Source organism: Lineus longissimus, chromosome 7 (assembly GCF_910592395.1).
Source record: "Lineus longissimus chromosome 7, tnLinLong1.2, whole genome shotgun sequence".
NCBI classification, from domain to species: Eukaryota; Metazoa; Nemertea; class Pilidiophora; order Heteronemertea; family Lineidae; genus Lineus; species Lineus longissimus.
Window position 1 is genome coordinate 7,583,814 of NC_088314.1, and position 17,694 is coordinate 7,601,507.

Genomic DNA, 17,694 nt, shown 5'->3' on the forward strand with positions numbered 1-17,694 from the left:
ATTCCCACTTTGTGAATAGGATGAATGGGCGTCCACCTGTGGGTCATGGAGATTTAATTTGTAGCTTGCTTGCTCATCATATAAGGGTGGCTGTGTCTGGGGAGTAACACCCTGTTATGACGAATTAAAAAAACAAACTTTGGCGAGGTTTGCACAAAATACTTCGGAAAAAGAAGTGTTCTCCCTAATAGAGCATTATATCTTGAAACTATAGTGACTCCATTTTGCCACTCTAAGAAACACCAAACTCATCCAAAATCCACAAAATCCACAAAATGGTAAAAGTGTTACAAGGAGGACATTGCCACATTTAGTCTTTGTGTCCCCGAACAATATCTTGTCCCGGGGGCGATTTTTCGTGTTTGAAAGAGTTCTGGTGTTCATAAGATGACTTCAATGTGATATCTCTGTTAGGTCATCCCGACTCTCATCATCATCAGCCTCATCCCCATCCTCATCATTACCATCACCATCTTTATCGGTTTTGGCATTGCATGCATTGCGGCATAGCCTTTGCCATTTACTTTGCTGACACATGTGGACTCGCCATGCAAGGGAATGAGGATACAATTCGCCATAAAAAACAACAATACAATCAAAGTCTAAATAAAGGTATTGGATACAGCAGTGTGCTGGCCAGTATCGGATGCAAGCGGGATGATGTTACCGTATCCGGTTTAGGTTCGCAAATTTGAATTTCGCGCTCCCTGACGTCACGATAATATGACTTCGGCGGATAGGAAAGAGTGGCTACCAACAAAGATGGTGGTCAAAAATATTTGCGTGCATTTTTGCGGCATAAAAACGACCGATTTTGTTGTCTAAACAGAGAAAAACACGCCGGCTTGTGGTTCTGTTGATGCATAAGAATCAGTAGTCAAAATACAGCGTTTAAATAGAAACCGTAAGCGCTCGGCGCATGAAAATCTCGAAGAAGAAGGCTCGGCTTTGCCTTCGAAAATGATGGCATCCGGCGATCATCAGCGTTCACATGGTTCAGAAGACATGACGACGGGTGAAGGCCATGCGGCGAATGACGACGAAGATCTGTCCCTGGATGGTGTGGAGCTTGCTCCCTCTGTGGCATTCTCATCGTTAGCTGACCGAGAGGAAGCCGTGATGAAAAAAGAAGGGGTGGAAGAAAATTTTGAAGGGGAAGAAAAGTTGCAGTTATCGGGATCGAATTTGCAGCTATCATCGGATGAGAAGGAAGCTGGGACGGTCACGATGGAACCTGGTGGTGTAGGAACACCATCACCTGTAAAAGATGAAACACTGAGTGAGTTTTACCGCTCGCTGTCTTATGAGAATATGCCCTTCCTTTGCCAGATACGCCGGTACCACCTAGGGTCGTGAAAACAAACTGACTTTACAATATGTTTTTACGGTCAATGACATGGTCTTCAACCATGAAGATCTATTGTAAAAATGGTTTGTTTTCCCGTCCCTAGGTGGTACCGCCGTATCTTGCAAAGGGCCTATAATTGACACAGCACAGTCTTCATTCATTACTTTTACTTCAATCTTCATTTCACCACCACCACATGTTTTTCATAGGCATAGCGCTCTGCACTTGTGATATAACAATCATGCCTTTGACCATTTATCTGAATATCAGACTAAATTGTACCTAAGTTGTGGGACTGAGAAGTGACATCAGTTTTGACAACAATGGCATTTTGCCCTTCGTGGTAGCCTAATAATATGTGAGTGTTGAGGGCAATTATTGCTTCGTTTCATATCAGTCAGTGCTTGTAAACCCAAATACACTCAAATATATTCTTTTTCTTCCTAATTTTTTTCAGTTCTGAAGTCAAGCTGGACACAAACAGAGAAAGATGTTGTAATCACATTGATCGTTGGATCAAAGTTGAAGTCCGAGTACATGGATGTTGCATTCACAGATGATGGTGTTGAGGTCAAGTTAGTGGGTGAGTATCGCTATGGTGTTGAACGATTGGGGGCAGGTGTGTTCACACCCAGGCAAGTTGCATCCCTCTTGCGGTGATTGCCTTGATTGCATCATTGATATATTTTATTTGAGCCTTGATGTTTGGTACAAGACAGTCTGGGCCTGTCCCCCAAGCTCACTGTGCATGTTGTTTGGGGACCAGCCTAGCCCCGTAGACTTCTCTCTAACATCTGATATGGCATCAACCTCCATGATCAGCTATATGAGGTACCAGATTGCAGGGAGAAGTTAACTTTAAAGACAGCTGTCTTTGTTACAGATTTCTAGAGGAATAAAGAAAAATTATGGATGCGTTTTAAGGTTTCTCTGCTCATTTCAGATGGGAGACACTGGGAATGTCAGTTTTATGAGCCAGTTGTGAAACAGATGAGTCGTGTTGCCTTTAAGAATCAAAGCATTATACTCACGGTGATGAAAAGGACTCTGGATGAATGGCCATTGCTACAGCCTGAGGTGGAATCTAAAGCAGAAAGTGGTTAGTATCTATTAAAATGAGTTCATTTTGGGGATCACTTCCTATGTTACACTATACCTTATTTTGTGATTGACTGTAGGGACGAGATTCTGATTGTGCAGTGGGCTAAAAACTCAGCCGAACTTTGAAAAAAATTGTTAAAACTCACGGGAGGTCTTGTTACCTTGAAATCTAGAAATAGTCCACTGACTGTGCTTTATAATTCTGCAAAATCTGCTAATTCTGTTATATCTACAATAGGAATTTAACTGATTGCAGGTAAACCACCCTACAAAATATCGCATGCCAAGAACCAGTGGTATGAGAAAGACCAGGATGTGATTGTGGTGAACATGTATGTCAAACAAGTCATCAAGGAGACCTTATCGGTTGTATTTGATGTGAGAACATTGACCATCCAGTTCCAAACAAGGTTTGTAGAAAAGTTCTCAATAACTTCTGCCATGGAAAGGATGGCTGATATGAATAAAGTCTAGCAAATGCATTTACTTCAATTTTGTACAGAAAGGCCCAGTGTAAATGTACATGGAGTTATAGATAAAAGCATTTGCTAGTCTTTATTAATATCACCCATTATTTCGACTATCAATTCAAAAAATAATCAGATTGGCGGTGTGGATGAAAATTGGTCTGTCCCAGGGGTAGTGGTTTGGTCTTTATGACTTGGCCACTGCACATGGTGTGCCAGGATATATCATGTGATAGAAGACTTGACTCTCAGACTGGATAGGTTTCCTTTGGCCTATCCTGTTTCTTCCACTTTCATTAAAAAGCACCCAAGTTCGTAACAGAACTACAAGGTGTTACTTGTTATTTCATGTTGGACATTATTTTGGTGTTGACCATTGGTGGTTTATCAGATTCTAGCAAATGAATCGGTGATTTCTTTGTTGCTTTTAAAAACTGACTTTCACGGAAGTATTTTCCCTTCAATTTCAGTGATGCAACATTCCTGAAGTTGTACGACCAGACCACCGTGGACACTATGTTTTCCTGGACCCTAGATCTTCGTTACTCAATCGTACCATCAGAATGTAAATACAGATTAACGCCTGCTCTTATAGAGATCACAATGAAGAAAATGGAAACCAAACGTTGGGGAGCGCTGGAGGCTCCGTCTGCTAAAGGTGAGAGACAACATGGTTGGTTCAATGATTGTCATAAACAACATTTCGAGTCAACTGTTTGTGGTCATAGTTTGTGAATGAATTGATTTGAGACTCAAGTTTGGGGTGAAAAATAAAGGAGAAGAATAAAACAATGAAACTGAAAAGAAGATTTGGGTATTTGAAAATTTATCTCAGGAGTGAGGTGTGTTCCTCCCTTCACTAAACAAAAAACTGGCATAGGACTGTAATCTACTAATATTTTTCAGAGGCGGCAAAAACTCCCTCGAACACATGGATGCCAGCATCAAAGACGTCTGAGATGAAAACGTCTGCTTCCTCTTCCACACTTTCCTCTAAAGCGGAGACGACATCATCCAAAGATACCGGTTGCGCCCCTCCAAAACGATCGGCCTCGTCTGATTGGATCCCACTAGACAACAAGGAAAACTCTCAAGTATGCAATTTTCGTCAGAAGGGTCAAGTCATGGGGCAATTTTTATGATTGGGTATTGTAAACATATATAAGAGGAGCTCTTGGTGATATCTTTGGTTCATCTAGCGACTATGACTCTTGCAGGTATCTGTCTTGGCTGCCTTCCTTGGGCTGCTTTCATGTGAGGGATTTTTATTGGAGTTTCTTTTCCAGTGACGATCTCTAGGTCCTGAAGACTCCCCCTGTGGACATGAACTCTGATGTCAATGTCTGTGCTGCTCTCGAATCATGTTAGCAATAATTTGATTAAAAAGTTATCTTTTTCTGTGTCCATTTTCAATGATAATATTCACTTGCATATCTTTGTAGAAGCCAACGGCCAAAGTGTCTCCCCTAAACAAAACAACCAAGGAGAAGCCGAGTCTAGATATTGTGGTTAGCCCGGGGACAACAGGCTTGGATAACTTGGGCAACACCTGCTTCTTGAACAGCGTCCTGCAAGTCCTTGCAAACACGCGAGAGTTGAGAGACTATCTTCTAGGTATGTCAAGAAGAACTTTTTTTCGTTCTACTTCGCTCTGGAGTAAAGAGACCTGACCATCCTTCCTGGTGATTTAGTGTGTTGGTTCATTTGTATGAACTTCTCTATATTTCTAATGTTTCTCTCATCTTGATTTTCAGAATCCCAGTTCCAGAAGGAGATCAACACGGATAACCCGCTTGGCTCTGGTGGAAAGTTGGTGGTGGCCTTTGCTGTTTTGTTACGGGTGTTGTGGTCGGGGAAACATTACTCATATGCTCCCTCAAAATTAAAGGTATGCAGACTTTGGTGAACTCAACATTAGTTTGATCTGAATACTATAGGTGGCAATGCTTTTGAATACTATTTGCCAGTTCAGAGAAAAGTAAGCACTGTTCAGCAATAATTTGATATCCAAACGATTTCAGTTGCGTTGGCGCAGGCTGAAAAATGGCTTTCGCAACAAAAGGGTTAAGTTTGGCACATATTCTGGGCTGAACTTAAAGTGATACTATGATGTGATTTACAACTTTGCGGAAATACGTCCGTTTTTAATTGTTGATCACAAATGTAAAGCTCAAATTTTCCATTTTTAGCTCAGCTGACAAAGTCAGCGGAGCTAGTAGAATAGCTGTTCAAATGGTGTCCGTCCTGCAATCCATCCATCCATCCATCCATCCATCCATCTAGGGACCCATCTGTGGACAAAATTGGACATTTCTGATTGGGAAGGCCTAGCCACTTCGTTGACGGTGCTAAATTAGGAGTTGCCCAAGGTGAACTCAAAACACGAAAAATCAGCGCGATCCGACCTGTATTAAGAGAATGAGGTCATTTCGCGTTTAGATTTCTTTCCCTTTTTACCTCGGTCCACAGAGCAAATATTGTTTTCAAATGTGGCTGAATATTTTTTAATATTTTTTAATTTTTTACTTTTAATGGAATTAATATAGTTTTCACCGCCAGTTGGCGCTGCAGGCACATTGACTGAATTTTGGCGATTTCAAATTTGGCGGTGGCTCAACTTTTTGCAAGCAGTGCCGCTGATTGGCCGAGCGATAGAAGAGATGCCACCATTTAAAAATGGCGGTAGTCGCCGCTTCAATGAAGGTGAGTGAAATTTCTCATGTTCAATCGGTTGATACTCTTTTAATCAACATGACCATGTACCTGAAATTTGTTTAGGTACTGAAAAGAGTCTATATAATTCAGATTTATCGATAGTTTTTTATAATATTGCGGAAATTTTGTGCACAAATTAGCGAAAGTTGGTGCTCGTCTCATGTCATTTTAGAGCGAGAAATTTGTTTCCGTCGATCTCTACCACTGAAAAATCGCTTGCATAGCTTCGAATTTTTGTGAAAATAAGTATCTGAACTTGGTTTCAAATAGTCTAGAGAGTTATCTTTGTGGTGATACATATGGTATGTGATAAATATTTGTCGAATTTGTGAAATTCGGTTTTCAAACGTGCCGATGAAGCAAGCAATCTCGCGTGAATTTTGCAAGTCCTGATATGTCGACCGGGTGTCAAAAATCACTCGCCTAAATTCAATTCAAAGATCAAAAATAATATCTGAACTTAGTTTCAAATAGCCTACGCAATTATCATTTCGGTGATATATAATGCATGCATGTAATAATTGATTAATCTGCCTAAAACGCGCAATTAAAACGGCGAAAGATCGTGATAAACACTCTGGTGGCGGTCGCACTAAATAACGACCGGTAGGGCCCGGCGTCTGGCGGAGAAAAAAAGGTAGCGCCCGGAGTTTGAAACGGGATTTTTATGCACTTTTAACTGTATATATATGTTGTTTGGATGTATTTCTAACTGTTCTGTAACTTTGATGACCAAGCTTGCGCCCAAAGTTGGTAAAATTGATGCTTGTTTATGGACTGCGCTAGCGACCGGAGAATTCGCCGTCGGCCATTTTGGCTACGGTCCCCGAGTTGTTATGGATGGCAATTTTGCAACATATTTCGCCATTTACGTTTGTTTACAATTATTTTGAAAGTCACATTATGACATCGTAGTATGAATCCCACTGCAGTTTCGTTACGCAGCAATGCTCATGTTTTTGGTTTGCAATCCTGTACTGTCTGTACACTGCGCTGTGCATGGCTGTACTGTAGCTGTAAAAAAGACAAAAACCATAGCCAAGCCCTATAGGACAGGCTTAGAGTATAACTCAACAGGCCCTCATGATTCATTTGATGGACACCTTATTTGATAGTACCTCATCATTAAGTCCACTAGATCCTGTTCTGTCACATGTCGTAGACGATAGACAATTTTCAAAATGTAGTACACCACTCGCTCATCTTTAAGCCCAGCTCTCGGCTCACATCAATCATCATGTGGGCACGGTTGGCTGTTGAGTGTTATGGTTCAGTCTGTGAGACTAATTTAAAGAGGTTACACTTTTATTTTGAATTGGAAAACAGCCCACAGGACTGACTTTTCACTGAGTAATAAGTGTGCCCTTCGAAGGTTAAGTCTCTTTCTGGATTTGCTTCCATAGATGCCTTGTTCAGGATATCATCTGACCGATGCCTGATCAAGCACAGACTGTATCCGGTGGTGTACATTTCCCGTCTATGTCACCCTTTTTAGCTCACCTCTTCGCAGAGGTGAGCTTATCCCATACCGTGGCGTCCGTCGTCCGTCGTCGTCGTCGTCGTCCGTCGTCGTCCGTCGTCCGTTAGCAAGGCACGTTTCGTAACTGTTAGAGCTATTGAGTTGAAACTTGGTACACATGTACCCTTATGTAATGACACCTGGGAGACCAAGTTTCGGTCCGATTCGTTTCATGGTTTGGCCACCAGGGGGCCAAACGTTAAAAGTGAAAATATGCAATATCTCCCTTAATAGTAGTCGGGAAATTTTGAAAAAAATATGGTAGGTACTTCTAGCAAAGGTGCATCATATATCCTCCGGGTTTTTGATTTGACCTACTTTTCAAGGTCACAGAGGTCAAATGGTGTAAATTGGCCGTTAGGATGTAACGATGGCACGTTTCTAAACTGCAATGACTATTGATACCAAATTTGGTACACATTTACCCCTTAGTCAGGTGATCTCAGGGACCGAAGTTTGGTCCAATATGATTCACCACTTGACCACCAGGGGGCAAAATCTAAAAACCTTAAAAATGTGATTATTCCTTAACTTCTTGCCCGATTGCCACCAATTTGATATCATGGGTACATCTAACCACCATACAGTATATGTCACACAGGTTTTTAATTTGACCTTCTTGTCAAGGTCACAGAGGTCAAATGGCGTAAATTCGCCGTCAGGCCGTAACTATGGCACGTTTCTTAACTGCAATGACTATTGATCACAAATTTCGTACACATGTACCCCTTGGTCAGGTGATCTCAGGTACCGAAGTTTGGTACGATCTGATTTGCCGTTTGGCCTCCAGGGAGGGGGCCAAATCCTAAATTCTTCAAAATGCCATTATTCCTAGTAATGACTTGCCCGATTGACACCAATTTTATATCATAGGTACACCTAATTCTAACAACCATTCAGTGTGTCACCCGGGTCTTCTTTGATTTGACCTACTTTTCAAGGTCACAGAGGTCGAATGTACTGTAAATTGGCCATTTTGGGGAAATTGTAATTGCTTGGACCTACATCAAACCTAACACTACATGACACAAGACCATGCTCTTTATCCATCTTTCCTCCACATGAGGTGAGCACAATGGCCCTGGCCATTTCATTTATTCAGTCAGTGTTAATTTCTCTTCTCTTTTTTTACAGATCAACTGTTGTTGGTTATTGCAAGAGGAGTCGTTGGCACATTTCAAGTCCAGGAAAGCACTTGCTGTTCCCACATTCAGAGTAAGGTGTGCTTACTCGTTTTACTGCTTTCCATTCCCGGAGAGCGTTATCAAATATCTGCCGCAAGGCGCTTCAAAAATCTGCCGAAAGGCATCAAATATCTGCCGCACCAATAAAGTTCATTTTGTTAACCAACTCTTTATCTTCTTTTCTTCACATACAAAAAAGACCGTCCCAAACATTTGGCTGCATCCACTTCATAAATGTCCAGACAACAGTCGGTTCATTTGACCATTGTAAAGCACCAGGCCCCACCTCACAAAATACACTGTAATAATTATGTACCTTGTGTCCATGTGCATGTTATTAGTTCCACCTATGCTGCATGAAGACAAGGACTCCACTCTTTGACGTCACCACACAACTCCTTGACGTCATCACACACCCCACTACTGCAACGGCAATAGAAATGACTTTACGTCATAATACCAGGGTGACGTCAACTCAGTACTTCAGCATGCACTGATATAGCAAGAAGGTCTTTCGCATCAGCACTTCTGCGTGCTAGACGTTATAGCTTCACGTTGCCTCATAATAACGGTACCGACACACACTTGGCCCTTGCCTTCACCTATCCATTTCAGCTGAGCGCCAGGCCCTTGGGCCTCTTGTTGATTAGATTTATTATAAAATCGCTGAATGTAAACCACCGCGACTGCGAAAATGTTCATGTTGTGACGTCATCAACGAAAACGGCATCGAAGTGAGCCGTCCGGGCGGGATTAAACCATCAATTTCTAGAAAATGTGCATTTCGATTCAAAACCTTACTGATTTATTACTAATTACTCCGTCACTTCCTAATAATATTAGGAAGTGACGGAGTCATTTGCTAAAACATTATAGCTAAAACATTATATGGTGAAATTTGACACGAGTTACCCTTTAACTGGATTCTCATTCATTGCTTGATGTTTCAGAATCTTGTTGCCCTAAAGGCCACACAGTTCACAGGGTTTGCTCAGCATGATGCTCAGGAATTCATGGCCTTCCTCCTTGATGGTCTACATGAGGTAAGACAGATTTTGCATCATTCCTTTTATCTTCACTAGCTCCTAAGTGGTGGTGTAGTGCCAGTGTCTACTTTACATACAATTCTTCCACTCTTTTTACAGGATATCAACAGGGTGAGAGAGAAGCCGTACACAGAGACTGTAGACTCTGATGGTCGGCCTGATGAGGTCGTCGCAAAAGAAGCCTGGGAGGTTTATAGAAAAAGGAATGATTCGTTTATCGTGGACCTTTTCCAGGGACAATACAAGTCCAAGTTAGTTTGTCCTGTTTGTGGAAAGGTAAGAATGTGAAACACGCAATATATTTTTGTTAGAAAAAAATGTTTTCTTCGGTTGTGTGTGCGTGCTACAAACACAAATAGTTTCCATGTACTGTGAGAGAGGAGAGACCTGTATTGTCAAATTCGTTTAATTTAATAGGACTTACCTGGCTCATAGAAGTCCTATCCGTAATCGTCCTTCAATTTTTACATGTCCTATGTAAACAGCATTCAACTAATGTAGTTAGTTCATCAAGTCAGTTGTACTTTTCTGTTTTCAGGTTTCCATAACGTTTGACCCATTCCTCTACCTCTCTGTGCCCTTACCTAAGAAACAGCGCACTCTATCTGTGATTTTTGTAGCCAAAGAGGAGCGTAAACGACCCATTCAATACAATGTCAGGATCCCCACAGATGCGACTGTTGAACACCTGAAGGAAGATATCTTTAAGAAAACAGGGGTCAAGCCCAATGATGTAAGCTGACAGTTTTATTTTCCAATGTTACATTTACACTTCGTCACTACAGAGAGATAGTGACCCGGGCTGTTGCTCTGGTCTTGTTCTCTCTCCTACAGCCGAGACGACCTCAAGCTGGATGGGCAGCCAGTAGCCGATCCCAACCTCGTGAAATCCGTTTGCTCCTACTGGTTGAAAAAATGGCTGCATATGCTCCACATGGAGTAACAGGGTTTAAGTAAACTGTTTCACTCTTCACTTTCTTTCAATCTTCTAACACAACAGGGCTGCTTGATTCTTCCTCAGGCCTGGAAGCGTTCCTTACCTTAAATTATCAAATCAACCTAGTCATAAATTTACCAGCAAGGCAGGAGTGTTTCCACCTTTTTGCTCTGGACCCTTATCATTTGACGAGAATTTCCTTGTAATAATGATCATTTATATTGAAAATGTTCCTTTTGTCGCGATTTCAGCTGCGAGTGTTCGAAGCCTACAGGAGCAAGATCCATAAATTCTTTCCAAAGAATTCAAGTCTCAGTCGCGTCTCAACTGATGACAAGATATTTGTGTAAGTAAACTTCAGTTTAAGGAAAGAAAGTTTGGATTTCCAATATCATTCAAAGTCTTGTAGTCAACCATGACTTTGCATGTCCTTGTTCGAGCCTTATTTTCCTCCTATGACAATACTGTTGGACAAACAGCCTGGTAACTTGATATGATCATTCATTCAAATTTCTAACATTACAGCTTGAAAATGACAATTTGACTTTACAGATATGAAGTCCTCTCCGAAGAGCTGGCTGGGGAACCAGTGTACGAAATCGCAGTTATACAGCGGACAGTCCTACCCAATCAGATGCCGACCAAATGCTCTTATTGCAAACGTCTCACTCCGGAGAACCAAAGTCTCAAACGCTGCATGAAATGTCTCAAAGTCGCGTACTGTGATCAGTAAGTCTAAATACTCTGAATCATTTGCTTTATTCTATTTAGAGGTGCAATTGCTCAGCTGGAGCAAGTTTCATGCTTTTGCTTCATGCAATTTCTTCATCGATCTCTGGTACACAGCTGTCACAGAAATTGTTCTCCGAAAAAAGGCATTGTTAATGTATATTTGTAATAATTACAGATTGTGCCAAAAACAGCACTGGGAGAGCCACCGAATGAACTGCAAGAGGACCCCAGAACCCGTTGGCATGCCGTTCATTATAAGTGTGCCGGAATCTCGGGCAACATTGTCACATCTTATTCGGATCATGGAAGCCTATGCCAGGTAAGGTGAACTCTCTAGCAAAGATATAAGTTCTCAAAGAGCACTGGGAAGCGCTATCAACCTTTGGTCGACCAGGCTCTGGGAAATTGGTTACAGCTTGCTGCAGTTAGAATCATTGTCCTCTAATAGTCTATGTCCAGTGTAATGTGTAGTGAATAATATTGTTCTCCTATGTCATCGCGATAAGAAAGTTATCATTCTTGCCAGAATAATTCAGTTGGGTTGTGTAATGATAATAGTTTCTCTTTCAGAAATTCTGTTGATGTTTTCCAACCGCCTGTCTCAGAGCAAAGTGTACAAAAACTTGGCCAAAAATCTGCATCAGCGACAGCCACCATGTCCTCACAGTGCTCCGCGGAAAGTGGCGATGACCAACAAGACATATGTGATGCCACATCGATGAGCAGCTCGTCAAGTATGACCGAAATGGACGATTTTAGCGAAAGGAAAGTCGGTGATGATGATAAACCGGATGCTGAAACGAGTAGCATCGATAGTGGCCACGCCACAAGTTGTGCATCGTCGGGAAGATCTTGGCAGAGCTTCCCAAGTGAAGAGAAGGAGTTGGCATCCCCTGGCAGTACCATGGGTGATCTGGAATCTCCAACAGGTGATTCTGTGGATGGCATTCCCGATAAGAAGTCCGTCCCGACAACTATGGTGCTCGGAACACCTCAGATGATGGAAAGGCCTCAACCGCTCTTTCATATTCGACCAGTGAACGAGTTTGGGGAGTGTCTGATGGGACCCGAGGGGGAAAGTTTGCCAGAAAAAGGTGAGTGTGCCATCGTCCTATCTTTAATTGATCGGTTTTGTCCATTCAACTTGATGGTGTTATCATTAGAAAATGCACCCATTTGCACAAATAAGTAGATGCTAAAACTTTCGCAGGCATACAGGGCCGTGAGAGAAAATGGTGACCAGTAGTTTTTGTGTCAAGACGGGGAAATCATATTTTCCTGAAAACTTGAAATCTTATTATTATCTCACAAAAGTAGTGCACCATCTCCCTCAGATGTGTGGAGGATGTTTAGGATGTAAAGTTTTAGTTTCTTTTGGCAAAGTTTTGTTGATGAGCACTTTGAAAAAAATCCCCTATTGTGGTAACACCAATTGCAAAAGACTGACTGACCTCACTGAAAGTGAGCCTCTCTCCAACTTGGCTTATTGACCTGATTTTCAGCAGTTTTCAATTCGTATTTTACAGAACACTTAACGTTTTCTTTATTTGCCTGCAGGTAACGAACCTCTGGATCTCTCTGATAAAACATTCCTAGCTATGGATTGGAGGAACAACCCACAAAGGATCAGTCCACGTGTGTTTAGCCCAGAGGTCCTTGTCCGCACAAAAAGCATGGTGAGAAGATATTAGTTGCAATATAATTCTGTTTAAAGATTTGAACAACAGTTCATGAGAATTTTCCGAGACGGTAGTGCTAAAACATGACTCAAAACCCAAAAGAGTATTTGTTTTGTCATCAGGACCTAATATTCTGAATGATCTTTTTCAGTCTCTTGATGAGGATTGTGCGGCTACCAACACCCAAGAAGGCCGCGGTGAGATCACGCTGGACCACTGCCTCAGCCTCTTCACTGAACCTGAAGTCCTTAGTCCAGAAGAAGCTTGGTAAGTTTAACATATTGCCAACTTTGCCCTAAAATATTTCATAACATTTTTGGCCTTGTATAGTTTGTTCTGGTTTGTCATGTTCTCTCCACAAACTATAGATGGTGTTATCACTGCAACGTATGGCAGGGAATACGTGGCCTTGAACGCCAAACCAATGACATTACATAAGTTCATTGGTCCCAAATTGAGTTTAAGAGAAATCAAACCCTTTGAAGAAGTTGACGTAATAGTTTTCACACAGTGCCCCAATAGGGAGGCGACATTTTCTTCCAAGTCAATGATTCATGTACCATTAGTTACTCTGTCAACGAGTCTACCCATTTGTGGAAATTAGTCGACAGTCAATTCAGTAGTTATGTTCATGGAAAGATAAAAATATGTTTGAACAATGTTAAAAAGAGATAGAGTGTCATATTCGTGCAGCGCCATGTCACAGTATCAGTTTAGGAGACTCCTCCTTTCATTCTGAGCATTTTCTCACACGACCGTAAATGTTTTTCAGGTATTGTCCTCGATGTAAAGAGCATCGCGAGGCAACAAAACAAATGACTATTTGGAGTTTACCACACACGCTCATCGTGCAATTGAAACGATTCTCGTTCCGGAATTTCATCTGGCGCGACAAACTGGACAAAATGGTTACCTTCCCAACAAGGTAGGTCGAGTAATTTATACTTTTTATGTTAATTTTTTTCAGCTTAATATAATACGCATGCCTCAGTTCTGAGCTCTAACTGCATGTGCTTATTTCTTCTTAACGCTCCACAGTAGTTGATACGCATATGTAGACGTGTGGTCCCCCCATGGGTCATGTAAATTCTTATGAAAAACAGGCTTGGGATGTCATTACAAATACAATAAAAATGAAATTTTCTATAATGTGTTTCATTGTGGTTTTGAATTCAGGAAATTGGACCTTTCAAAGTACTACATGGGTCCACAACCAACGTCTGAACCGCCACCAATCTATGACTTGTATGGTGTGGTCAACCATTATGGCGGTATACTTGGTGGCCACTACACATCATTCGCTCGATGTGCCGACCCTGTTCTCTGGAATGCCAATGAAATTGGTAAGTGGACCTACTAAATCATTTTTAGACTATCTTTAAAGCCGAAATTTTGAACGGACAAGATGGGATAGCTTGTTGAAAGCAGCAGTGGTGTTGTGAAGCCAGGGAGCCGAATTCGAAACATCCTGGAGGCTATAATTGAACTGAGGGCAGATGGCCTGTGCCTAGCGCAGAGTTTATTGAATAATCTGTTGTTCTTCTTGAATCTAGTTTTGAATGAATGAAATTTTAGGCTTGCCGGTTGTTTTTAATGTGGCTGTTTGATGATGAAATCGTATAAAAAGGCATCCATTCGATCTTCCTTATGGTTTTCTTTCTGCTGCAGGTTGGAGGCAATTCGATGACAGCCATGTCACGTTAACCTCAGAGAACAACGTCATGACACGCGCAGCCTACCTCCTTTTCTATCGTCGACGTAGCCCGGTATTTAATCCTCAGCGCAGCCTTGGTGGAGAAGAGATCCAGGAGGAAGATATTCGAACAATTGAGGAGGAAATTTCTAACTCTGCTCCTGTTCAAAAATTGTCAGCTCCTCTTCCAAAGACGTCTGCTTCTGCTAGACTGTCGTCTGCTGGGAAAGAGGAGTGTTCCGTGGAGTTTGAAAAAAAGAATTTAGGGCAGGAAAATATGGAAACGGACGAGAAGGCAAAGGTATCTACTGAATGTGATATTGATGATGATGAGGAGGAATTCTTTACTGCATCAGACGTGAACACAAAGCTGGATTTATTCGGGGAGAAAGACTGTGATAGTAAGCAGGGTGTTGCTCTCAGATATACGGACATGGATCTTGTGGACTGATGAGTTTGGGCGAGCTTTATTCTTGCATTGACAAAGAAATCAGTTTTTTGCGGAGGTGACTCTTGTTGGGCCCCATCCCTTCCTATAAAAGTAAAAGTAACATGTCAAAAGTGTTAGATGGAGTGTTCTTTTTGAGGAGCGTGTAAAAGTACATGCAGAGCTGCTGAAAATGAATGAATATGAAGTGTTGATTCTTACATTCTTTTTATTATGTGGCTATATGAGGCTGAATTCTAACAAATCAGAAGAACCATGGGAGGGTTTTGAGGAGATCTTTCGATGGGAGGGGCATTCGACATTGACCCTAAGGAAAGAATATTGGTTTCTTTGTCAAAGACTTCATGGCTTCTGCTGCTGTGCCAAGAAACAGTACCAAATGCGGAAAAAGTTGCCTGCCTTCTATTTTTGTGTTTTACTTGTTCACAGATACGTATGCAATCTCAAAAATGTGAGGCCGTGAAGCAATCTATTTGAAGTCACTGTTATCGAGTTGTCAAAATGCAAAAATTGCAATTTCACAAAACCGAAAAATAGAATGACCAGAAATGTTTCAGTATAAATTCAATATTTGTGTACTTCCAGTTGAATGACCAAGCTATTCTTTTTATGGCAAATAGTAATATTTTGGAATAAAATTGTGTATTTCTTCATAACTTCCTCTGACATGTGAGTTCAACAAGCACAGTTGCAAATCAGTTCTTCTACTGCCTGTTAGTGGCATTGCAGATTCATCAGATGATACACTGTGGGGAAGTGATTAATGAGGATGCATGTTTTTGATCTGATCAATAGCATTTGACCAAAGGGACCATGTAGTATTATATTATAGTTTCGCAGGTCTCAATCTCCTCGTTAAACCTTTTAAACCGATTGTAAGGCAATTTATTTCAGAAAAAGAATCAAACAAACATTCTTTTTCAAATCACTGAGTTGTATTCACATGATATGTATATACATGTATATAGGGCAAAAATTAGAACAAATGTACAATTATTTTTAGGTGAACTATTTTGGTCAATTCACTCTACCACTTGTGTGACCTTGTCACAATTGTCATGTGGTGGCGACGCGGACTGATACGACAAATGGCATTATAGAGGGACTACATGTTCTTCCCCAAATCTTGTTCCTAAGTGGACCCTCTAACGTTTACAGTGGTGTCATTAGTTCCACTATTTTGAGTCCAGCACCTAAAATATGTTAACTTTTTTGTTTGATTTAGATTTAGTTACCTGTGTGTGCTGATCACTTTGTGGTCACATTTTCTCACAATGTTCTTGTTTGTTTGTTTTTGACATGTTTAGTTGTTAGTTTGTGCTTCTTGCCAAAGTTTCCTCTCTCCAGAATCAGTTAGCGAATAAAGATGCTGTGGATATAAATACTTCTTATTTCTTGTTTGTTTGCCATTCTATTAACACACCTCGATTGCAATGTGCCGAGAGTGTTAATGTGACCTAAAATCCTTATCACCTTGACTGACCGCACAGACCCCATCCCCTCCAGCCTCCCTCAATGACAAGATTTCTTATACCCAAATATTTAGAAGGTTGATCTGACTCCAAAACCTCATCAACTTGACCACGTTGATTCTCTGTCCTCCAACCTCATCTTTTGAGAGAGACTGAATCATGAAATGATCTCTCCCTAAATGTCTAAGGGTGAATTTGACTTAAAGACCTTATCAATCGGACCGCGCGAACCCTCTCCCACATCATCCTTTTTTAGGGAGACCGAATGACGAGATTTCTTCAACCCAATGCCAAGGCCAGCAAACGATCCCATGTAGAGGGTTAATATACAACCTGCTGTGGTCAGCAGATGATGGAATTGCTGGATATTACAACTAACCGCTCAGATATGAAAGAGTGGTTGCTGTATTGTATAGAGCGAACGCAGGAGATTAAAATGTTCCCCCGCACCAATTCTCGGCACGTTTAGATCAAAGCCACTTGCAAAGAGCAATATCTCTAAAAGAGTGTGTCTCCATTCTCAAAATAAACATCATAAACATATTGCCAACGTTACAAAGGATGCTGAAAAATGTCAATCCTTGTGATGACTTGTGTCTTAAGTTGTCAGCTGGCACTGTAATTAACCCATTGCTGAGTGGGTGGCCGAATTGAAGGCTTCAAAGTGACAAATGTGGACAGTAGGGAACTTGGTTTGACGGCGCTCATATGGATATGCCCCAGTACGGATGGATGATCTCCAACATGGATCAAGCTAAGGTGTTGTTTATAGGCCCCCTTTAAGTTTTCTAACATTATCCATGGAGTCACTGGTCGGCAGTCAGTAACCTGCAGTGATGTTGACTTGTTAAAAATGCTTGAAATAGGTTCATGACCACTTCATCAACATCGTAATTAATCATCGGCTTTTTAATTGTTGGCCAGTGTTTAGCAGTTTCAATTAGATCAAAGTCCCTTAGTTACCAGTGCAATAATCTATAGATAGGCTATCGATTACCAATGGCTTTTCATTAACTCACGACTTTGAACGTTCTTTGATCAGATATTTTACAAAGAAGGATATTAACCTATTGATTTTCTAAACCAAATTGCAATATAAACAGACAGTTTCTTTCTAAAGAAGTTACGTGTAGTAATTACAGTATTACACACCTTTTAACATCTTCAACAATTCTGCCGTCATCAGCCAACATCAAATTACCAAAAACCTGCTTGGGCCAAGCAAAGTTTTCAAACACTGGTAACTGCAGTGGGAAAACACCACAGTCAAATCAGACCTTAGGGTTAATCTAATAATTCAAGCTTCAAATGATCAGGCAGCTTACTGTTACTTTAATCGAAGTGTCTCGATTG

The 17,694-nt window shown here is 41.2% G+C and overlaps 1 protein-coding gene across 1 annotated transcript; it reads left to right on the forward strand.

The window, feature by feature from the left end:
* Window positions 1-763: 763 nt before the first annotated feature.
* LOC135490631 (ubiquitin carboxyl-terminal hydrolase 19-like) lies at window positions 764-16,245 on the forward strand. The gene is made up of 20 exons (XM_064775906.1): window positions 764-1,279; window positions 1,806-1,931; window positions 2,292-2,447; window positions 2,706-2,859; window positions 3,387-3,574; window positions 3,823-4,010; window positions 4,359-4,530; window positions 4,671-4,804; window positions 9,285-9,377; window positions 9,480-9,656; window positions 9,919-10,113; window positions 10,569-10,663; window positions 10,870-11,046; window positions 11,225-11,368; window positions 11,620-12,143; window positions 12,607-12,725; window positions 12,880-12,995; window positions 13,501-13,653; window positions 13,905-14,071; window positions 14,397-16,245. Exons 1-20 carry the CDS (start codon window positions 961-963, stop codon window positions 14,870-14,872), a joined length of 3,873 nt encoding a protein of 1,290 aa, XP_064631976.1. The 5' UTR covers window positions 764-960; the 3' UTR covers window positions 14,873-16,245.
* Window positions 16,246-17,694: the final 1,449 nt, after the last annotated feature.

Excerpts from the sequence above, each read along its gene's own strand:
- LOC135490631 (XM_064775906.1), top strand. The coding sequence starts at position 961 with ATGATGGCATCCGGCGATCATCAGCGTTCACATGGTTCAGAAGACATG. Across the intron at positions 2,448-2,705 it reads GGAATCTAAAGCAGAAAGTG|GTAAACCACCCTACAAAATA; the intron begins GTTAGTATCTAT and ends AACTGATTGCAG. Across the intron at positions 11,369-11,619 it reads ATCATGGAAGCCTATGCCAG|AAATTCTGTTGATGTTTTCC; the intron begins GTAAGGTGAACT and ends TTTCTCTTTCAG.